The 26,115-nt window shown below is 34.1% G+C and overlaps 1 protein-coding gene across 13 annotated transcripts in view; it reads right to left on the bottom strand.

Moving 5' to 3' along the window:
• Positions 1–26,115, bottom strand: part of LOC105348277 (5'-AMP-activated protein kinase subunit gamma-1) — a 101,261-nt gene that overhangs the window by 46,024 nt on the left and 29,122 nt on the right. Inside the window, exon 1 of one of the 13 annotated variants that reach the window (XM_034454872.2) lies at positions 14,065–15,481. The exons of 8 other annotated variants lie outside the window; for them this stretch is intronic. In XM_034454872.2, the coding sequence (XP_034310763.1) occupies positions 14,065–14,232 (168 nt within the window). In that variant the 5' untranslated portion in view covers positions 14,233–15,481. Of the gene's footprint in view, positions 1–2,258; positions 2,283–5,529; positions 5,978–8,768; positions 8,789–14,064; positions 15,482–26,115 lie in introns of those variants that run through there. 4 more of the 13 variants (XM_034454879.2, XM_034454886.2, XM_034454883.2 and 1 more) reach the window with 4 other exon arrangements.

Genomic DNA, 26,115 nt, shown 5'->3' on the forward strand with positions numbered 1-26,115 from the left:
TAATTTGATGAAAACCCTGCAGTGTATTTTAGTGTATTCCTATGGGTTGTTTTGTATAAATGGACCCTTGCTGATCATTCTGACCTTCCATAACCAGATGCAGCTCCCCCTAGAGTATACTGGGTTCATGATTTGATCCTTTCTGTCCTGTAAAAATATGCTGTAATGCAATTACACAAGTGCATGTCACTGCATTCATCTGTCATCACATCAATACATCATTTTATGACTCTACTGCGTAACTGAAATGATGATCCAGCTATCTCTGATTTAGTTGTTACAAAAGTAGTGAAGGATTATATGTCTTAATTGATAATTCTTCTCAAATGACTCAATGGTTGCTCGCTCTCTCTCTCTCTCTCTCTCTCTCTCTCTCTCTCTCTCTCTCTCTCCAGGTCTCACTGTCCATCCCAGGCTTATGATATCACTATTTAAACAAAAATTAAGATCATGGTCAATGAAAATGCATTATGACACAACTAATTAAAGATACCCTCACATTTATTCAGATCTTGACTGCTAATTATAGTTACAGAACTCTGAAATCTAAATCAACATCTTACCACCAGCTAATTAACTCCTAATCCATCTCTATCATAAGCCTCAATTAGTCGTAAAACAACATTTAGAGATATCTTTAACCTTGATTCCTGGAAAGCATCAGGCTTGTTATCTTTTAGATCAGATTTCATTGATTTGACTGTTAGATACTGCTGAACCATTGGGGAGGCGTTTTAAGTATGTAAACAAAGGTTTAAAAACTTTGTACGAACCTTGAACTTCCGCAGAACAAATAACTTACTAATGCCTAGGGTCAATACACTTTTATACAAATCAGGAAGTTAAAGACAAAAAATTGGTATCCTTGTGATTGATCAAGTATAGTACTGTATCCCTTATCTTTAGTTTTATTGTTATAAAATTTAAATACTTTTCAAATAAATCAATAAAATATATATGTTCATCATTTTATTATCTCTAAAAATCGATAGTGAATCAAATTTCAATCTTTTTGAGGTCAATCATCTTTGATAAGCATAAATTATCTATATTATATCTATGTACTTGTACTTGTAATATGTCAGAGGACGTCATTTAATTTGACTATACTTTGGAATACATTTCTTAATTTTTTAATCTGATAGAATTTACTACAAAACCTGTCATTAGACCTTTGACACTGAGAATATTGTCACTTTAATTTAATTTGCCTTGTGGTTTTATATAACATAACTCCTTTTGAACGTACATCTCAAATTAGAATGAATTTTTTTTAATTAATCAAAAGGTAATCAAAGTAAAAACATGATACCAATTACATTTATCTCAGATTCACCCTCAATTTTTTCCACGCAAACAAAATCATTTTCTTCAAAACTTGATCGCAGTTCATTAATATTTCAATAACGAAAGTGTTTCTTCAGTGTAACCTAAAACTCTCTCACAGAATTGATGTGTGATTGATGAAATAGGATGTCACATAATTTGATTGCTTTCATACAATGGTGAGGTTTCAAAATCAATTTAGTCAGCACAAAAACAGAACAACCTCTAGGATCTGATGCAATTTACAACCTTCTGTTTCTGATCCCTCTCCCTCCACAAATATTTAGAAACGCTCAAATTAGAAAGCCAGGATTATGCAACTTCTTCAGATTACAGATATCTGGGAACTTCTCAGCTGGAAGATGGAATCAGAAAGAACTGTCAAAGCCATTGTCCATTGATTTAGAACAATCCATCTTATGTCAAACAGCTTTAAAAGTTACACATTGTCTTGTTTGCACATAGAGGCTGGATTCTAAGAAAATCCTTACACTCTGTTGCAAGCCTACTAAATAAATTATTTTTCAAAAAGAATTTTCAATCAAGTGATTTTCACTTCGTGACTGTTACAGTAAAAGAATGTTATCTAATGACAACTGAAAATGACAATGACTGCATATACAGTGCTGAAAAATTATTTCCTAACAAAACCCAAAGATCACATAGTTATTCAGACATGCATTGAGGGGGGGGGGGGGGGGGGGGATTAAAGGATTAACATAGAGACCAATTAACTCTCTCGCCTAAAAATCTAATATATATACAGTCAAACCTTGTTATCTTAAACTAGATGGGACTGGTTAAAAACTTTGAGATATCTATGTATTCGAGATATCGGTGTTCAAGATACATGTACCATAGTTCAACTGTATTTATAAAGATTCATCAATACAAACAGCCAAAAATTCTATTCAACACCTAAAAAAATTTACCTTCTGACAAGAAAATGGTACAAAATTCCCTTTATATATTTCATTAGTCACCTAACTGACCAGTGCAGAGTAGCCAGGTGAGAGAATATACCTCCTACAGGTAAACAAACAATCCAGGTGGACCCTTGTGTAAACACAGGTATACATGTTAAAACACAGGGCTGACCCTTAATTTGACCTACTCTGGACCCTACCGTACTGAAGGATTGTGAAATTTTAATGCGGAGGTCATCTACCGCGGGCTTTTCTCCCTCTAAAGTGGACTTTGGACAACCTGGACATGAATAATCTATCTTATTTGATCAAAACGTTCACACCTACTCATGTCTGTTGCATACAATATGTATATAAGGGGTGTTTGACCGTAGAACCAGTTGAACCAATAATACCGCTGGTCTCAATTCTGAACCTTGACTAGTTGAGTATTGGTGACCATTGCATTAAATATTTCAACATAAGCTGTAGTATGAAAGGAGGGATGAGCATATTAGAACATTGAAAATATATGGCTGGACCAGGAATCAAACCTGGGACTCCTGCAATTCTAGTTAGAAGCTCTGACTGAGCTACCCAGGCCAATCGATATCGATGGTCCATATAGCCCAAACTAATACAGAACAAAGTTTGACCAAATATTTTTATTTTAATCTATGAAAAAATTCTCCAATCTTCATAGTGTTGTTGCTTGCACTGTTTATTACAAAGCCTATCATTGAGAAATATGATATATCCCTGAGCAAATAAAAATAAGATCATTGGTATCAAATGGACATCCAATCTCCAGCCACCTGAACAACAAATCTAATCAAGCCATTGGACCTTGTGTACCTTAATTAATTCTCTTGCTAATTTAAAGCAAGATACACAAATTCTAATTGCGGAACAAACAGAACTCTGGTGGATAAATTTTAGTAGTTTGTTCATTTTGTGGGTATCTAACCCCTCTTCCACAAATAAATCACATCAGCAACAAATAACACAATCATTATTTTTTTTTTCATCATACCACATACAAGACTGTAGCAAATCCTTGAAATCTGAAACATCCCAATGGTGACAGTGTGTAAGAAACAGAATGTACGAATTCTCCCTGGAAAACCTACCATTATTTTAGAGTTTATACTCCATCTTTATTGCAGACATTAACCAAAGCAAAGAAAACATCATTATACAATGATATCGTTATCATTAACATCTGTCTCATCATCCATTATGTATCGAGAAATGCAGGGCTCTTCGTGGAGGGAATAAAAGTGGAAGGGAATTTGTAGAGCTGTCAACCAGTTTATGTCATCAATTAGTAAAAATAGGAATGGAGTTACCGGCAGAACCTTTGTATAACGCTAAAAAGTGTGAGACTTTTTTGCAACTCTATATCGTCTGATTGTAATTGAACTGACCCTGCAGTCAGAATTAACAATGCGCCTTACATTTACTTACCTCCCCCTCTCTACTACCTGATCATCTTCCATAGAGTTAACTGTGGTTTCATCAAATTAATGTTTGTTATATACCAATTTTTGTGGATTTTGTTGTTAAATTAAATGTTCAATGAAGTGTAATTTTTGTTCATGCATTGTTAGATCATTGGCCAATAAGAATTAACATACACTTTACCACTTTAGTGCCTTAACAGACTACAGTACAGAAACCACAGTAGCTTTCAATGGAACAGATTTCTATTCTAAAAAAAAATAATATGAGGTTTAAGCTTTCATCTGTACTGGAAAAACAAGTTCTAGGTTAATGATAGTGGGGTGAGTACTGGTAAAAATCTAGAGTACATGTAGTTTAACTGTACTAATGAAGTACTGCGCAGTCAGTCATCTATATTGCATGCATCATCCACAGGCAGGACCATGCTTTTATATGTGCTCCTGAATGTTTCATCAGTACACTAGCTGGATTTGAAATAACTGCACAAAAGTCAATATAACCCAACCCCCTGAGGAGTCATACTCATTGCAAGATTTTGAACAACCCATAAACACTGTTGGTAGTATTGGATGTAAATAATATGGAGATGAGACAATACTGTCATAAACAATACGAGGAAATTACATGCCCCATGATGTGAGGATCGTTTAATAAGAGATCAGGGACTCTAAGGCGGTCTGTGTCAGTCTGTGTACAGTCCCAGTCGGGTCTTATAGACGGCCTGAGGTCTGCTGACTGATATCTATGTGATGGAGGCTATAAACTATTAAGGATCCAAAAAAATATAAATCACAGATCTTGGTTGGTAGTCAAATCCACACACACAAGAGAACTAACAATGTCATACTTTCAAATTGAATCAAGTCGGGGTTCGACTGTAAACGGAAATGCTTTAATTATGCTTTATGTAGACAATGGTAGATGAGCAATATATATAAGACCAGTATCTATGTGGTCAGCGTCCATTAGATTCTGCAGCAAAAGAAGTGTTGTTTTGGAAGAATTTTATTAACGAAGTTAAAATATTGGTGGTTTTCAATGGTAGATTATTTTCTATTCTACCTTGAGAAGTGGATGTGTAGGCTATGCCTGTCCACTTCTCAAAAGAGATTAAATTATTTTCAGGCATCTCTATGAATATTCTGATGACTCTATGATCCAGTAATGCAATATCGCTTTCTCCTTTGGGAATTCTCTAAGCATTTGCCTGGATCCAACACAAAATGGCATAAAACATACATAACAAATGCACATATGATAGGAAATATTACAGCTTGATATCAGCTTATTCAAGCAGAAAACTGTTACATCAGAAGGCAAGTTTTCCCATGACATTTTTATCACATAACTTCTAAATATCACATCTCGTTCATCCTTGAAACATTTTCCAATTAACAAATTATGAAATTCATTGCATGATTTACATGTTCTTTTGTCTTTTTTTTCGAATTAAAATATTATAGCAAATCAAAATTTTTATCTGAATTAAAAACTTCACCAGTAGATAAGAGGGATATAAAAATAGGTTATCTTCAGGATGCATTATATGTTTTAAATTAACATCCTCTTATGTCATATTGTGTAAAACTCAAAGCGAGACACTGCAGACATTAATACCAAATTTTTATCTAGAGCATGCATTTAAAAAAAACATTATGTACATAAATAATCCCATAAGGAAGAAACCTGTTTTTATTTACAAAAGGCAACCTATCTTTTTTAAGAATACATACATGCAGCCAAATAAAGATATGGCTAAATATGCATGTTTCTTTTAAATCAACAGGATCAGCCCATATTTCATATAAAAACTGATTTTCAAACATGCACATACCTTTGCCATTCTGCTTGAATAACCATCCAAAACTTTAATAAAAATCTTCCTGCAAGATCATCGCAATATCTATAATATATACATAAAAGCAATAAAGTTGTCAAAAATCCCAGGCACAATCAATTGGAGGACACAATGCTAAGAGGGAGCCGTCTTTCGTGCCAAGTTTTACTGGGTGAGCAGTCCTTTAGTCCCTGACACACGCACACCGTCACACCAAATTACTATCGATGGAATTCCCTGGTCGTCCAGTGGAAAGAGCCAATGGCAGGAGCAGACTATTTCTTCATTTGGTTGATAGCATCCCCCGAACTCGTACTCGGTTCACTGATATCAAGATAAGAGTATATCAGTCCGTTTTGTAAGATGGTCTCTGCTTTAATCCAGTTAGAGAAATGATATATCAGTCCCTCAAAGGCTTAACAATAAATGGCAGACTCTCTCACTCTGCTTTCCGAGCATGTTTGTGCACATTCATAGCTCTTTACAGTTAATAAATATAAATATAGACTGCAAGTATACTCAGTATAACATAAGGAAGTGTTTCAGCAAATTTGTGTGCATATGTTTCTGATCAGATAAAGTGACTTGCATGGGAAGAGGACATAACAAAAGCAATATCAGACCAGTTATTGGATATTCGGGGCCGTGGTTTCCTCAAGCCTTCTTCTGAATCCGTTTTATTAACTTGGGAGAATGAATCAACAGTCACAGTGTGTGTTTTATTGGAAAGATCTAAAGAAATTGATACAAAAGGAAATTCGGTTTCATCAGAGAAATTACGTAAGACAGACATTGCTCGACCATGGGTACCAAAAGGTGGAAAATAAAAACTCAAAACCGCAAAGTATTTACAAACATTGACACACAAAAGCCATTATACAGATGCCAGATGGAAACTTGTAAAATTGTGTTTACAGTCTCAAATCCCTGGCGTGTTTATCAACAATTCAATAATCCATACCTACACAAGGCTTTGAGTTAACAGCTACATAATAAGCCTGATTAAATTATTACACTGTATGTAATTAAACACTAGGAAATTACAAAGTCTCACAGGAAGACATATGGTGTGGCTTTAGCCACAGTTAGCATTTTATTATGAGGGCAGTGCAATCCAATTTATTGATTGTAATATGTCCAAATACCAAACCCTTAACTAGAAAGTTAGAAAAGCCCCAGTCTTGTGTTGTACCTATTAAATAACAAAATATCATTTAAAATGATAAAAATCAAGACAACATTGAGATGGTGACCATTTCAAAAGACTCCGCCTAAATAATGGACAGTTGGATAAAAGCATTTCAGAGAATTTTGCTTTGACCTATATCTTCAAAATTTTGGCAAAGAAGTGTTCTTTCAATCTCATTACCCCTCATATACAGGCATTTTTAATGACCTGAGCAAGATTAAGGAAAATGAAAATATCTACGGTTTAAAACTGATTATAAAGTGATCTCCTAAGTCCTTCACATTGACTTGGTTCAAAGTCACAACACATCATTAACCCAAAAGATCTATTTATGTGAAGTATGAGCCAAGTTGAGAATATACATGCTCTTAAAGGATTTTGTGTGATATGGTATGACCTTGACCCTTGACCTAAAATCTACATTTAAGGTCACTGAACACCATTTGACCAAATACACTCTCTGAGTGAAGTATGAGCCTGATTGGACCAAGAGGAGAGAATATAAGCTCCAGACAAGGATTTTCATATAATTCCGCTTTATCTTTAACCTTAGACCTAGAAACATGGTTCAAGGTCACTGCAAACCCTTTACCCAAAGGCACTCAGTGGGTGAAGTATGAGCCAGATTGGGCCAAGGGGAGAGAGGATATGCTCCGAACAAGAGCTCTCGGTGGACAGATAGATAGATGGATGGATGGATGGACAGCCAGATGGACATACTGATCACTATAGGGTACCTGGGATCAAGTGGGGCCCTAATGAATGATTTTTCCAGCTCTGCAGAATATTGCATATTTGCGCACATGATCGATTGTTCCTGAACATTTTCACAGCTGGGTATTTTAGTCTTTGCCTAAATAATTTCAACACTTTAGTTCAACACATCAATAAATCTATAAAAATCTAGTGCAAGTGATTATGCAATCTGAAGTGAAGGACCTCATATGTCATATATTTGAAATAAAGGTCAGATTCAAATTGGTCCAATTTTAGCTCTAGGATCCCCGTCTCCCTCAAGGTCCATGTGAGATTAAGACTTACTGGATCTCTGGCACCAAGCAATGAGACCTCTGTCTTATGTGTTGGCAAGATGCTTCACTGTACAACAAGATGAACTTCTCAAATCTTTCTTAGAACAATGCGTTCAGAGATTACTAACAATGATGCAATTTGAATCAGAACCATGGCATTTTTCTTAAGCAGGTTTATATATTGCAGGAAATGTCGACAGAACACTCAGACACTGTTGACTGCAGAATCAGGTACCTGGTAATTTAGCTCTATTTGGGGAGGGGGGGGGGGGGGTATTTTGCAGATGATGATGTGACAAGTAACATTAAGTGCAGACCCTTAGTTTTTTTTCAAAGTAGAATAAGAAACACAAAACCCCACTCCTGACTGCAGATGTTTATTCTGTGATCTTTTGAGAACAATTTATGGGATATTGTGGCAATAAAACATACAGCATACTTTGGTAATCACCAATACATCAAATTTCATTCTGCATTCTGCGCAGCATGGAAAACCCTACAACTTTCTGATTACACCATCTGTTGCTATATAAACAGATGAAGTAGTATCCAGATTTTTATTTGTTTTAACAACTTGACCATATTGCCAATCTTGAAATATCATGCAATGACCTTCATAGATTTCCCAATCATTAACTCCATCACACTTTCTTTTTATAGACGGTATGCTTAGCCTTGCCAATATGTTGAAATTAATTTGGTTTTCAAATTAAGCATTTTGATAAATTCAATATTAATATTATATAATTATATATTACAATTTATCTGTGAAATATTGACTACGCATTAAAATGTATCCACTCTTAAACCTATATTGTCCATCAATTTTAATTAGCATCTAAGTCATATATAGTCACCTATAGTGTCCATCAATTTTAATTAGCATCTAAGTCATCCATATACTGTGGAATCATTAGATTTCATGGTGGCTCAGTTTTCATGGAATTTCTGGGTACCTCTCATCCACGAAATAACCAATCAAATCAAAATAAATTGAATAAAGCTTCTACAATTACCATTTTGCTGAAAGGCTGACAATGATCTTTCAGAAAGATGAGAGAGTTAATTTGTCCTCCTCAAATTAACATGGCTTCACTAATTGGACTACAGGCTGAATCAGCTGTTTTATCTATACTGAAAACTCCATCTATACCAAGTAAAACTGCACGTACCAGGTTGTTTCATCTTCCTACATGAACAGCCATAGGCTAAGACCTTGCTTATTTTAAAGTTAAAGTTTGATTGATCGTTTACTTTGCTGACAAGTAATGGGAAGATATGATGCAAAAAAAAAATAGCACATTCAAAGGGGGATCACTCTGGTAGCGTTATCCAGAAGCATGTTTATGCCTTTCATTTAATTTCACTTTAAATATATTTAAATACATGTATTTATAATCATTCTTTGAGTGCATCAGTCATCTATCTGATATATACACAGTCTTAAGACTCCAGTCAAGGTTGAGGCACTTAATTAAGAAAAAGAATTCAAATCAAGTAATGGATGGAATTTCAAAAAGAAATTGAAGATCAAAGGGAGTCAACTCCGGTAGCTTTATCAAAGCAAGTAAATACACTAATTTGAGTTTCACATATACAAAAGAAACTCTACAGATGTAATAAAGATCTCATGGATTTAAATGCCGACTGAAGTTTGAACTTGGCAAGAGAGTGTCTCAGATTACACAACTGTATGCCGCTTGATTAAACATCTGATACTACAACGCACACAGTCGACCTGTGTGTTATCTGAACATCAAAGGACCTTGGTTAGATTTACCAAGGGTAATACATATACACATCAGTATACCACCCAGTACATTTATAACAGTACCCAAACAGTGACGTTCTGACATGTTTCTGACTGCAGTTCGCTTCTATTGTATGCCCATCAACAATCCTATATATGTCATGTCAGGCCCTACAAACCCACTGATAATATATTAATATCAGAGCAAAGTCACACTGGGATATTTAAAAGTACCACATGTAGAATATATGGGTTTAATATACCCGGTATATATTCCAATCCAGTACACACTTTGAATGTGCAGTCAGTAATGTTGTTTATGTGAGTAACCATTGTAATCATATGTTAATGAATCAGCAATAGCAGTTACCCCTTAGAGAGAATAAATGAAACCATTAATAGTTGCCCTTTACACAGAGTTAACTAAAACCGGTACCATTAATAGAATTTTTGACAATAATTATGTAATTGTCCTCCTCCATAATTTTTTTTACAATATTGTCTGTATTTTTTGACAAGGTCATTTGGGATTTGAGCTCACAATTAAACATGTACTGTGGGAATTACTGATACATGTAATATGAATTTAACCTCATAAACTTCACTACAACTCCAGCATTGTAGCTGAATGATACACTGTCAACAAATCTACTACAGCATAAAATTAATTCAGTTACAAAATGCTGAGTAATGAATCTTTATCTCCCCCCCCCCCCCCAAAAAAAAAAAACTTGTTTATTTAACACATCTTCAAGCACCGAAGAATGCTTATTTAAATGGGAAAAATTTGTTTAGAACTCCTCAAGAAAATTGTCTACATGCACATGTAGCCTCTGCAACCTTCAGACATAAACTACCAAGACAGCCTCTCTCTGATGAGCCAGACTCTACTTGAAGACTAGCCAATGGGGTGTCATCACACTCCTTCAGTTTGTAAGGAGAGCGAGAACCATACAGACAACACACAGGCTACAAAGCATCAAGAGAGAGATAGATGTAATGTTTTCCACATCAGACATTTACAGGTATACCTTCTTCACCAGGATCAAGTATAGGGGCAGACTGTGTATTGTGGGTTCTTTTCTCTTAAGATAGACTTAAAGTAAATGAAAATATGGCAATACCTTTTCTTACACCAAATCAAAGTTTCTATACGCATATGCATATAATAAGTCTTTATTTTTAGTAAAAAGTTCTCGCATATATCAGTACCACTGAGGTAAATGGAGTCCTCATTTGTGAGCCAATAATATATATCAAAGATTCTTACCAACACTGCCTTTTCTGTTATTCAAAATCAAGATCATTGTACAACTTACCTACAACAGAAAGAAAACATTACATTAATTCAATTGTCAATAGGTAAACATATGATTAAAACAATGATTAAATGCCTATGAATTCAATACAAGGCTTAGAGCACTTTCAAGTCCTCTACTTTCTTTTTCAATAATGTCAAGATTGACAGTTTCATTTCTTTTACATTGCCTAACACAATTGCTTTAATAAATACATCTAAGACCAACAGATTTCACTCCATCTCCATAGCAGAGTTTAATAGGATTATATATGATTGACAGAATCAGTTGTAGTAAATGAGGCAGAACTGCAGATAGAGAAATGGTGTACATGTGATGTGATAAACCTCAGATTAGAAAAAAAAAATATCAAATGATTTTTGATGATGGTAATAAAGACAGAGAGATAGAGAGAGAGAGAGAGAGAGAGAGAGAGAGAGAGAGAGAGAGAGAGAGAGAGAGAGAGGGGAGTTGGTGGCGACCTTGACACACAGAGAGGAAAAAGCTTTAAATATTGAAGAAAAAAATTTGCAAGAGTTATAACTCTCATTCCATTTTATCAAAATCAAGTCGTTTTAGTTTTATTGCACAACTAAATGAAGTCTTTTATAATTGAAATATTTTTAAAAAGTGCAGCCAAGTTATTAATATCAGGAAGTCATTACATACACACACTTTATCATATATTACAATTTATGACAATGATTAAAAATGACCTTAATCAGATGCAAAAGGGTGAAAACTAATAGTGCAACAGCTGAGCTTGAAACCCATAGGTGACATTAACTATAAAAGATAATTACAATTTCATCATTTTAATTATCAAAAGCTGAACCCAGAGAACAAGGAATTTAGGTAACTTTGCAAATTTTCCTCTGAATCTATACAGAGCCTTGGAATACTAACAATGGGCCTTGACCTTCTAGTTAAGAACTTGACCTCTGACCCTCCTGGTTAACCAAGCATGTACCAGTAATTTAGACTTTGCTGTGTTGTAGTCAGAGATGTAAAGACAAGTCTTTAATTAAGAGCACTGCTTGAAAGACAGATATCAAAAGGGTCTGCAACAGACCATGCAAATTGAGGGTTTGTTTTAATTGCTTCATGATGAAGATATTTTTTGCTAAAATATCAAATCTGTGGTAAAATAAAGCATATTGACTTTGTTATCACTCCGACTGATCATGTAGGTAATGAATTACTGGTTTAAGCATTATCATGATTTACCACCTCAGTCAAGTGAGGATCAACAGATTTTACACTCACAATCTAGCTTGAGAACACATATAATTGCTTCAACAGTTCTCCTTAGAATGTATAATTGGTATGTGACATGTACTTCTGAATCAACCCAAAATAGATCTAACTTCTACAATCCAGCTCAAGCAACATACCAAATCATTTCAACATCTAATTGACCATTCATTATTTACCAATTTCCTGCCTCTAGGCAATCTAATGTTCTGAAGTACCATGCAAATTTGTCTTATTTCATTGCATCTGAAATACAAGAATTTCATTGCGATACCAAGTATTTGGACGACATTCTCCGCATAACTTTGAGTAATAGTGCCAGATCAATTTAATCTCAATTGTAAAATTTATTATTCATCATAACAGATATGTTTAATTTAGGAACCTTACATTGTAAATGCTCAAAAATATGGTACAATTATCGTATCACAAAATTATATCTGCAAACCTATTTATAGATGCCTATTCTGTAGAAATGTAATTGATTCCTCTACTCATGTCAGAATATTAGGTAACAATAATAATGCTCAACTCTCAGAGCATGTTATTGAAAACGTATGATTATTGCAAACCCCATGCAAAGATATCTAGCTATGATCAATTTGCAGCAAAGTCTGTGAAAGCTATTTCTCTGTCAGAAACAAAAAGCTACACCCACAGATATTCTCATCTTGCAGGTTGGACGAGTTATCTGTGTGTATGCATGCAGCAGATGATGCAAGAAAATAGAGGAAGCACAAAAAAGTAGCAATTTTTAGGCCAGCCAGACAAGATTACACTGAAACTTAAATAAGATGTTCAAAGAAGTCGTCTCCTTGACAAAAAAATAAAATGAACACAAATATACACCATAACCTGAAAATTTATTTTAGTTTGCATGAGGTGAATGAATTTGATGCAGCAATTGTATTCAAAGAATTCATTTGACTGAAACTATAAGCTAGGGATGAATGAATTTGAAGCAGAGATTGCATACTTAAGCATCTGACAAGCAAAGAGATAACAATGTATGTTGATAAATCCGAGATGAGGCCCTGACTGAATTATCATTACCAAATCTGAGTTACTGTTCATAAAACAGCTGTCAACAATCTGAACGGAAGGCCTAGGTCAAGGTCAAATCAAGGTCAAACTTTCCAGGAAAGTTGCAACTTTTTTAAATTCCTAATCATTGAAATGACTTTATGATATTTTTTTATGTTAAGAAAATACTTCCCAAACTATTATATACATCATGGTACATATGTACTAAGTAAAAGTAAATTTGATTTCTTGCCTTCTAAATTCTTCTGCAAAATATCAAATTTGGTTTATCAATGATCACATAACTAATCATTACATTTTACTTATTCAAACAGCCGAGGTTTAAACATGTACATATTGTTAGTTCAGTAGGTTATGTATTAAGTGACCTTGAAATGTCAAGGTTTTTCATCTCTCAGTCTCATCATCCTGTACCCAAATTTACTGAGAGGTACACGGCAGTTTTCGACTTGGACTATAGTGTTACGGTAAAAAATCAATGTGATCACAATTAGTCATGCAATAATACAAACAGTTGCTGCAAATTAAGTGCCTTAGGCTTAGAATGTCAAGGTCAATCATGTTTACTTGCAGTCTGAAAAGAGTATTGGCATTGTGGCCACTTTAAAACATGTGAAATGTATTATGAGGGTGTTGTACAAGAGAATTCTTGTTGAAAACTTAATGATCAAATAAATCCATATTTTACCTAATACCAGACTATGAGTCTAGACAAGAACCCAATATACTCATGGATTTCTGGGTAAAAACTTTATAATCAAATAAAGTCATATTTCACCTCATGTCAGACTTTAAAATGAGTCCAGACAGGTATAAAAACAGAAAGTGAAAGTATGCCAGACGGCCAGTCATTTCATGCTTAATATTCCAGTACTAATACTAGTGCTCTTCAGTTTAGCCACTCAGGGGTGGGAATGTTTAACCTGTGGGTTGGGGTATTTTACTTGAGGGGTCAAGGTGTTTTACCTGAGGGTTGGGTAGGGACACCCTCCTTCTGCTGTTTTGCTGCAGCATTTTGAGGAGGGCCATTTCTGCGTTGTCCTCATCGAAGAATTCCTTGACCTCCTTTTCATCGGGGATGGCCTGTAGCGACCGACGACGGGGGCGCTGTTCGGGCGGCTTCAGGAAATTCATCCTCTCTCGATCAACCCACGTAATGTCACAATTATAGCAAAAAATCCAATATTGATCGCGCCACTCACAATTACAAAATTTTTATATACTCCTAATGTCTCCTAATGAACGGCTTTCCTTAAAATCCTTGCAATAAATTGTAACTCTTCTCTGATCCACCTAATCAAACAAAAGATCTCAGTGATGATACACACAAAACAATGACTGCTGGAGCTTTCCTTTCATGATGTATCGGCCATTTTTATTTCTTCAGATAATAAAACAGCCTGTCACAGACTGAATCCACCACTTCTGGACACACAATTCAATCATCCGGCCAACAGATAATTGTTTTGTGTCTCCGGCCTGTCACTCTATCCTATGGTTCCACCAAAACCTTGCCCGACTCTCACCACAAAACCAGCCAGCCAAAGTTCCCTGGAGAAACCAAATTCCAACATGCAAACCAAATATCAAACATTTACAGCTAATCCGTAGTTTGGTAGTCACTTTGTGGCCATGAAAATCATTCTCATAATCAAAAGTACAATAAAGTGATGTAACTCACAGTCTACTCTTACGTTGGTACCTCTCCTTTAACATGCACTGATGATTTTATACAGTTGCCTCCTAGTATCTTGCATTTCAAAGCAGCCTTTCATATGCAACCATAAGCCCAGACTAAAAATCTCTTCAAAAATGTAATTGTTTTAAAACCAATGAAACCATGATATCTCAACATTTTATGACATGTCTGTTTACTTGCAAGAGCTGTAAAAATCTCCACAAAAAGTAATATCTATACAAAGGTAAACAGATATAAAACGCACATAAAGATTTTTTCTATGCGTTCACCATAACTTTCATACTGATGGCAGATTTTCTACTTTGAACTTTCTAGATTTGATATGGCAACTATTCAATTATTTAAGACTGACAAATCCCCTTTTCCTCCACAAATCAACAAAACTGTAACATTCTGACAAAAATACACTTAAAATCAAGTGAAGTTACCAGTAATACATGTTTTGATATATACCCCCTCATATAAACAAAACTTCTTTTTTAACTCAATCAATGACCTTTGACTTTATGAGAATTGACCTTGAAAGATGACCTATATCAACGCTGGGCAAATACAGAGAATTGCCCCAATTTTGACTAGCAGTTGTTCAATAGATATTGCATCACCGATCTTCATACACAAAATACATTAGAACAAAGCTATCTACAAAATAAATTGTCACTATCTTGATGATAAAACAAAGAAAAACCAGAATCCCATTAAATTACCACAATCCCTTAGAGATGGCACCAGTCCTGGTCCATTACTGGCTTCATCTGTAATCACTGCAGACAAATGAACAGTACAAAAGTATTCCTAGCATCCTTTTATCTTTGATCAATAATCAAAGTCCTCTTACCTTGTAACTACTTAAATACACCTGAGACTCACAAAATGAACAACTGAACAAAATGGTTTTCGATTTGACATTTGCATATTCCCTGCACTCAAAGCTTGCTGAATATACCATGTGATAATCATAATTGTCCACAAATGGCTTGCAGTGCCAATACCAAAAGGTTAAAGTTATTCCAGTTTTAAGACATGTTCCTAAATAACTTTTGAACTAAGTTAGAAATTTAAAGTATTATCAAATCTATCTATTCCAACTTAATTGAAAAACTCACCTCATAATAACAATACATTAGACTATTTGTGAATACTCCAAAAGATTTTCAGAAAAAACTTCAATATCTTCCAGCAGAGTAAGTTGAAATTCACTATAATAAAATATCAGCACTTGAAAATTAATGATAAATAGATAAGACTTACAAAGGTACATTTTCTAAAGATGAACAACATAAAGAACAACCACATACAAAACACCTAACTAGTGTTACTACATGTAGTAAATTAACTCTGCCCCTAAATATTTCTCAGAAATTTTAACCAAATAAACACAAATAATGTATGCACTAACATAATCTTTCATCTGAATCTTCAAAATGTTAAAAACAAGTAATTCAAGCTGAAAACTGAATGATAAAGATAGTTTAAAGTAGCCGTGTCCTGTTTATAATACCACTGTCTAGTGAGAGTACTTAACCAATGGTTAATGTGACACTTGAACTAGGAGAGGAGCTCTCCTTGTGTCATAATCCCACTGTGTTATCTAGCCCTACAATAGTACAACAAATCTGTTATCCTTAAAAATGATGTTATGTCAATGTAATTCCTTCTATCTTGAGATAGCCATCTTAATCCAGAGGCATTATTGCTCGCCAAGATGATAAAGAATGTCTTTGCACAAAATATCTGGAGTTTCTGATTGAAAAGCTACCAGCATCCAAATCAAATCATACATATACAAGTGAAGGATTTCACCCATATGATAGATCCCTTTGAAAATAACTTTTACATGTGTTGGTTCTAATCAAACTCTTCAACTTTTACCTCAGATAACCAAACTATATGATGAATAACACCTTTAGTTTCATAATCAGCCACAAATAGAATGCAATAAACCTATATGTATTCCAGTTCACAGAACAGTCAGCCAACACTGAAAATCTCTCTGCACTTTTAAAGCTGTTGCCAAAGACACCATGTAGGAAAACTGCAGCAACTTTTTCCCTCCCACTCTTTTATCCATTTCCAAAATGAAGAATGGAAACCATCAGCCATCAAACGATATGAAAGGGATAAACTAATTATAAGATCGAGATAAAAAGAATATATACTTGCATCTCTGCATAAAACAACAGTCACAAATATTATACACATACTTAAGCTGGCATGCTTGCTCTTGGACAAAAATGCAGAAGTTGGCCGAGAAGTTCACAGAGCCATAGATAGAGAGAAGACAGAGGGGGGAATCCTTGTCACTGTCAGACTATTGTATGTAATCTGTCACTTACAGCACACCCCCAGATCACTGAGTCTCTCAGACTCACCCTGTTTATACCGTCAGTGGATTCATTAGCATTTGTGGTGGCTCAATTTTCGTGGTTTCTGTGGGTAGTTCTCATCCATGAATTTCCTTCCTCAACAAAAACAAATTTTGAAAGAGTTTTCTTACTGAAACAGAAAACCAACGCATCCACGAAATTACATCCCAACATATGAGCAAAAATCCCAAATTCCACTAAAATTGGCATCCACAAATTTTATAATGATTCCACGGTGCAAGATATAGATATCCCACCATGCAATTCAACAAATCACCAAGTCTGTCTAATTAATACACCCCAAGTATATGATATACCCCAATCCATAATTTAAAAAAAATTACTATCAAGTCTCGATCTCATACTCGCTCTTTATAATATATGATTCATAAAGATATCCCACTAAGCATTTCAACAAATCACCACCAAGTCTTTCTAATTTATACACCCTGAGTATATATCCAAATCTGTACAATCGAAAAAAAAATTACTATCAAATCTCTTATACTCCCTATGTATAATGTATGAGAGAGATATCCCACAATGCACATTTCAACACATCACCAAGTTTGTCTGATACGTACTCCCTATCCCACTTAAAACAATTTAACAATTCACAAAGTCTCTAATATTCCCCGTGAATATGATAAATTCCATTCTGAACAACTCAAAAAATCACAGTCTCTCCACATAATTCTCTGTGTATATGATACCCCACTCTGCAAATTCAACAGCTTTATAAGGCCCATCCTCCTTTACATTAAGTGTTAACAACTAATAACTTCCCTTTTTCTTTCTCACAAAATCACAGTATCAATGCGTTGAAATAAAAGCAGACTAACAACTTCCTCCATTATTTTAATAACTTTAAATATCCCTGCGTATGGATCTCCTCCTAAAATTTGGTAATGGTTTATAATTACCATTTGACCAATAATTCTGCAACCTTTAGATTGTATACTGTTAGCAATCACGTTTTAGCCTGCTGTGATTAACAATTCAAAACTAGAAACAAGTCCTAGAGTTTCTTTTATCCACCACAATAAAACAGCCCACCGTTTTGCAGGCATGATTCTTTCATCAGAAAACTTATGATTACAAACATGTTAAAAACAGTCCCAGGCCATGAGTTTGATCCTAAAAAGCTCAAACAAACAACGAATTCCTAAGCATAACCGCCTCCTGAATGAAGATATTCACAAAAGTCAATGGGAAGAATCTAAAATACACATTACACTGTGATATTACGATTTAGAACAACTAAAAAACATCAATGAAAAAGAAGAGGAGTTGAAAATTTTCACACATGTTCCCATGTAGAACCCCTGCAGTAAGCCAATAATGCAGCGCTTTACAAAAACCATGTTGCATCAATTATTAACTAAGACTAATAGATATTAAAAATGGTAGCATTACTTCTAAGACAACATGAAACACTGACGCTCTATCCTACTATGAAGACAGAGCTTTCTAAGTTTGAACTTTACTACTGCAATTCTCCCTAATTAGACTAATTAGACTCAGACTTCATTCATTAACCTGTGCTTAGCTCAGTGCACACACGCAGGTTTGGGATTATTGATGCACCCATAATTTGGCACCAAAAGCTTAATCAACAAGTTCACTGAACATTTAAGCTCATGATAAAAATTAACATTCCCAATTTTTACTTCAACAAAAGTGTAGCTTGATACTGAATTATTGCTATGATATAGAGCACTATGGAGCACTGGCCTAAAGGCCTCTAGAAAATTACAAAAAGAGTCGAATCACTGGAGGTTAACTAAATGTTTGCTAGAACATGCTGGACTAGATGTGATCTTTGAAACAATGCATCTAATTAATATAACATGAATTAACAATTCTGATCCTCAACAATGTTCGATTACTCTAAATTATCCAGAATTTTTTTGGATTTTTAATAACTCTTGTCCTCTTAATATTACTCAAAAACATCAAACGATCTGCTTGAAATATAACCATATGTTAACAATTTTACGATGGCAAAAATGAAATGAAATTGGAAATATCCATATTATAAAAGAGAAGTGTGTTTGTAACACAGTTACATGTTTCATAATCAAACAGATTATCTGATTTAATAACAAAACAATTAATGCAAAGTTATCTAGCAAAAAAATTTAGTTGGCGTTTTAACATTCAACTGAAATATTTTCAAGGAACTTAATTATTGACAGTTGTTTCAAAATTTAGAAATTAACTTGTCTAACTCTGTCAGTTTTGTATCCAAAGCAACAAAATTCAAGCTATAGATAATTTGTTATACATGTATATGCTTATTTACATATATATAAATTTTTAAACTAATTTCTTATATATGTGCTTAAATAACAGAGTGGCTGGCATTTCATACAGATACATTACAAAGACATACTTGGAATCAAATCTTTAAACACTTGGCAAAAATTTTAACAAAACAATCCAAAAATCTTGTTTAGGTTGTCAACAACCTCTGGGTTCCTTTCTTTGGTAAATAACCTGACCAACCGTTCAACAACCTGAACTTCGTAGTCTGCTGTATATTATAATTCCAAATCAAACCAACAGAACAAAATCCCTATAATCTCCCTCGATCACTGCCTCTACTGTTGGACCTCCTCATGTTGGTCAATGAATGAATGACAATACAATAACCATCTTCTAAAACTGCTAATGCCATACCATACTTTGCCTTTCTCAACAATTGCATGACCACAACTGCAACTTGTTAAACTATAACCTCACTGAAATACGGTATCACAAATATTCCAGATTAAAGAATAAAAATCTTTTGAAGCAAAATAACAAAATGTTTGTCTTCAATCCAACTGCGTCTCTCATATCCCATAATATCTATCCTCTAATTGCATCTCCCTTAATCCATCAATAAAAAAAGCAACCTTATTGTGAACGCCAGCATTGCTTGGATTGTTCTCTCACAGTATATAAGCCTTTATGATCTTTAAAAACCCTGTCGAGGTAATAACAAAGAAACTTGTACATCATGCGCACAATAAATATGCATTAAAACTTGTATAGTACCCAACAGCTAGTACACATGTCCGGCCATTCAACCCCAAAATGAGCTGTGATCCATTACAACTGAAGGAAATAAGCTTTGTACGTGGCCAAATGCAAGTGATGTAGATGGTAGAAAAGTGTCTAAAAGACAACAATATACTGAAGAGTGGTATGCAACTAGGACCTTAATTACATGATGATAAGCCAGATCAATATGGGAAGTTTATGTTCCATCGACACAACTGCATATAAAATACCCTTAATAATTCAAATGTTCTAACGTTCAATATTCATTAGCCCCAATCTCTGGATTAAAATGGTAATTCTCCATTGATGCTAAATAATGCTGTCATTTATTCTAGCTGGATTGTAAAAAAATTCAAAGAAAGAATTCAGCAATTCATAATGGTTTTTTCTTTCTTTAAATAATTATCCACGTCACTGGGTAAAGCTGTAAAAGTTCACAGCTTCCTATCAATTTGAATTAGCCTCCTCAGAAACATTATTACCAATAAAAAGCAAACGACTCTTTTTTCAAAGATTTTCTTGCGTCTGCAACAGACAAGGGACTATAATTCTATTATCGACTATAGGATGCCTGACCCAGGAGATTTTAGAACTCACTCCATCAATCTCTGAAATCAACCAACTTCATACCCAACATCTTCGCTTAAGCCAAGGGTTTTCAATACACTACTTTGATGAATGTTCAATAATAGGTGTACAGTACCAGAAACCCTGGGCTGGCAAAGATTCATACCTTAACACTGGGATTTAAAACCTATCCACAGAAGGTAAACAATTCATAAATGAACTAAATTATGCATTAAGGTCTAATTGACTGCATAGCTAGTTCAATTCTACTATATCAATTCATGGACACATAAACACAGGAATATCATAAATTCAAAGAGGACACACTGAGTTCATATGATACATATAAACCAGAACCATAGCAATTAAACCACAGATGCTTTTGATATATAGCTTGAGCAAATATGAAAATGTCCCCATGACTCCGAGGACAGCTGAAAGTTTATAACTTTCCTAAGGATTTCATTGCAATTTAACCTATAAATTGAAAGGACTATGGAGTTTAAAGTTTCATTAAACTACATGCATAAAATAACATTGTATTTAGATTCTCCCATATAGAATTACAATTAAAAAGCAAACTCTTCAATGTCAAATCATCTATGCTATACAATACATCAATGTAAGTGGAAAATTGTAATAGCTTCCATCAACTTCTAAACAGGAAGTTGGTCAATAGATTCCGAATCCAAAATGTCAAGAAAGCACTGCCAAAAAAAAGTCTCAAAATCTCCAACAGTATTCACTGAAAGTGTTATTTTAAGTCTAATCCAAATACTGTCATAATGGCGACTGTGAATAATCTTATTGGGTGAGACACACACTTCAGTATAAAAAGGTCTCCTGGCACTTAATTATATGCATGATATTTAAAGCTTAAAAATATATATATTTATATACTAAGAAGTTCATATTATTTACACATGGCAGACCCCGAATTAGTGATAATCCTAAAAGAATATCAGCAATCTTAGCTGTCGAGTCATAACAAAATACATCAGTTATGGCTGAAGTGACCGAGATATTTAGACAATGGAATCCATAGGAAGCCAGAATAACAAGTACCAACTGGTAAACAATTTGCTGACTGTTTCCCAAAATATTCCTCACAATGTTGTTTATGTTCAAAACTGAGCAGTCAAAAAATGGTTCTACATTTAAAATACCTTAGCCAATTTGTTACAGTTCGATTGAACGGAGTCAATATTCAATATAAATATTCCAGAAAAACACACTTGGGATTTAAACATGAGAGAGAGAGAGAGAGAGAGAGAGAGAGAGAGAGAGAGAGAGAGAGAGATGATCGAATATCTACTGAGTTAAGTAGGTGAATGAAAGTATAAGTACAGATACATACAATAGTTATATTAATAATAGAACAAAGTACACCTGAATAGGGTCAGCAATTAAAATAAACAATTATTTAAGCAAATAACTATCGGTACATCAGATTTTATTGACTTCATTATCAATTCTAATTTAGCTATTCCATACCATTTCAAAAAATGTCATTTGGTCAGCAGATGTAATTTGGTGATTTTTTTCTTTACCAGTTTTAGAGGACCTACCATTTATACTGCTTTCTATAGATCTACTATTGATTTTCCTGTGCATAGAATATGTCTCCAAAAGAAACTTTTTTGTATGGACAGAACAGATCTTAGCCTTTGCAAAAACGAATAAACAAAATTCTAAAAGCTTCAGTGGACCATCTGATGTTGAAGGTGACTATTTTTAGTTCACATTTATAACTTTAATAAAGCATTAAGTTTTTCCATCTTATATACATGTATATAAAATGTACAGAGGTCAATAGACAGGTGCATTGACAATGCAAAATCACCAAGTCCAATTTCTAAACCTGAACATTTGTCCTTGAACCAGGTCTTTTATTTGAAGACCTATATACAGTAAAACACGGTTATAACGAACACGCTTATAATGAATTGACGCTTACAGCGAAGTGAATTTCATTCCCCAAGTCTCTATTTCATGTTGTAAACTTGACGGTTATAACGAATTACGCTTATAACGAAGTTAAATTGCCCGTCCCTGGGACTTCGTTATAAGCGTGTTTTACTGTATGTAGTTTCTTATGCTTGTCCATGAGGTCTTGAAGTGAACAATGTTCATTCTTAGCTAATGAAATTTCTAAGCATAAAAATCCCATTGGCTCCATTTAGATAGCTTGTTGGCAGTCTGGCAGAGTACCTGTACATGTTAAGGGGTACATAAGTTTTGAATGGGACTTTTGGACATGATCAGTTCTGAGTTTCTATAAAAAAAAAAACCAATCAAGGTTTACACATCAAATCCCATCTTTGGACTTTTTGCAAAAGAATGTAAGAGAAATCTTAATCCTTAGATATTCTGAGATAGACAATCCAATGAATCTCTAAGAAATGCTGAAAAGTGTTGGTAATTATTCAACTACCTTGTTTATATGCTTCATGGAAGCATTCCTATCTCCATTTTTTTATATAGTTGTTCGTGACTTCAGGCATTGTGATGTAGCTGTTTTGATCTGTTTCATTTATTAACTCGGCTCACGTACCCAACATTATTTCGTTCAATACATTCAAATCCCAGCATGATAATCTCTAACATTACTGTAAATCAAACGATGGTACACACAATGTTTGAATTCAGGACACCAGAGAAACAAAAAACTATTGATCTGCGAGAAATGGTATTGTTTATTGAACGTACACAGTAGTTGATTTTGATTGCAAAAACGCAATTTAGAGACAACATTCATGCATATCAAATCCAATTCAACCCAAAACCAGTCTTAGTATTTATATCTTTGGGACAAAACAAGGCCTAATTTTGGATATATATATACGACTTAAATATGATCAAAAAAAATTTTCAACTGATACACCAACCATGATCTATACAAAGCACATACTCAAGACAAAATGGCGGAATTTTTGCCAGGTATTGCTGAAAGAATGATGCAAAATTCAATCTATCATCTTTCTCCCAAATTTCAACTATACTTTAAAATCTTTAAAAAGAAGTACAGATGTTTGAAAATACAGATTTTAATAGACTGCACATACCACATTATGACTGGAATTTTTTCATACCATCGAAATCATATAGAATCTTGCAAAAACTGGGGATGTCAATATTAAATAATCAGACAGAAAGCGCATCTATTCAAGCCTCCCAGTGGCGTTTATATGCAGGCATCGTTGTGAATTATTATCAGAATGGTCTATAAGTGATCGACTGCCTAATGCACTATGGTATCGGTATACAGATAGACATAATGTTCATATCTTGGATGAAATAAATCTGTTATTATTAATACGAGAATCTGAAGGAAAAATATCTTGGCTGCTTCCAAATGGATTAGATAACCTGTAATGCATGTATGATATTGATAAATAAATGCATGGAGCTTTCAAATTGCATGTTAGTGAAATATACAGACTTAAGAGACAGAGAATAATAAAAGAGTAAAAATAGGTCTTAATCATGGCTCAGCTCTAGATTTTTTCAAAGATTAGAATGCTTAGAAAGAATCTGTATAATATTTCAAATCATATTTTTCCTAAAAATAAACAATCTTAAGGTGATAGGGGAGCTAGACCTGTCAATATTAATGTGGATAAAAGTACATCAAAATCCAAACACTTTCACCAGTTTAGAGTTTTCTAATTTTACTATATGTTCCCCAAAAATGTTTTAAATTTTTTTACAAGGGTAAGAAATATAAAGGACCTGGCAGGAAGATAAAAATTAAGAAAATTATGCTTGATTTTATTGTTTATGTTGGATACAAATTATGGTAGGTCACAATATGGAGGTGTTTCATACCACCTTAAAATCCCTCAGTAGAGAATGTGACATCTATATTTTGACCTCTGTAGGCATGCTTTCCTTAAAAATTTAGTCTGTTTATCAATCACAATGAATTGGCTAAATGCGAGTATGAAACTTCAATGCATGTGAGGTATATTTAAATATCAGATCATTCAGCACACAATTAAAAGTTAAAATTCAAAACTTTGGTCCCATTGTTTGGTCATAGTAGACTTTAAAATGGTATCATGTACAAAACTTTCTGCATTTAAAAAAGAAAATTTTTTGGTGAGTAAGATGGTCTAGAAACATGGCCATAATTAATGTCAGCCATATCTAGCTGTAACTGAAATTAATCAATTCAATGTTCCAATTCATGAAAACTACCCCTTGCATCTTTATTCAAATACATAAAGCTCTTGTTTCTTCTTCAAAATTTGAATGCATTTTAAATGTAAAACTCATGATTTTGGGAGGAGAAAGTGTAGATAGTAAATAATTTCAAAAGCTTCATTATAATTAAACCAAACTAAACCTGTTGAATGTACAGTATTTATATATTTTTATATTGATATATATTGATTAAAAGTAAGATGTGTATAAATACCTAATTTGAATTTAAAAAAAACTCCATAGAACTCTACGAATCCCCCCCCCCCCCCCCCAATTCTAGATCTATAACTATCAGAGAGGCTGAGCAATACAAGAGATCCATTGGGAGACCTTCCCCCTCCCCCAACTCTAGCTGTCTAGCTGACAGACATCCTTAAATAAGCAAACTTGTCTGCGATAAAACATCAAAGTTTTTACAAGTTTTTAATACCTCTGGCTTCAGCATTGAACATTATGGGGTGATCTACATATTGTTCATCACTTATTACAGCATTGTTTGGCCACTTAAGGGACTCCTAAGGTTTAAGTGGCTCCCCTCTTATCTTAATCCAAGTTTCAAGGCCATCAGCATCCTTGTAGCAATGAGAGAAATACAACACAAACTTGACACATGTTGGATGATTGTGCAATGTCACAATGTACCAAGTACATGGACACACCCATGGTAATTCTTTCAAAATTTAAATAAAGAGGCTGGATGGTCAACAAATTACCAATCAAAACTACCTTAAATTTCTGTAGTACTTATTTTTAGCCATTATAAGCCTCTCATTCAGTGAAGAAAAAATCCAAACATTTTGGGTTTAAAATTTATATCTTCAAACAGAGCTCTTTGTCTTAAGGAGATTAATAAAGTCTAAAAATGGCATCAACCATTCAGCTCTCTTAATCAAACAACAGAGTATTAAAATGCTGCATCTGTAACTTAATAACATGGCATGCATTGGTTTCTCACTTAAAAACTTTTATTTGTACATTACATTTAGCCTGAACAACATTTTCTTTATTGGATTTTGATCATTAAGTGTCCAGAAAAACAGAAGATAAACTAATAGTGTGTCACATCTGTTGATTGATCATGTATGCGGTTCTATAAATCTGTGCTTGCAAAAAAAGTTATCCATGATATTA

Source organism: Magallana gigas, chromosome 10 (assembly GCF_963853765.1).
Source record: "Magallana gigas chromosome 10, xbMagGiga1.1, whole genome shotgun sequence".
Lineage (NCBI taxonomy): Eukaryota > Metazoa > Mollusca > Bivalvia > Ostreida > Ostreidae > Magallana > Magallana gigas.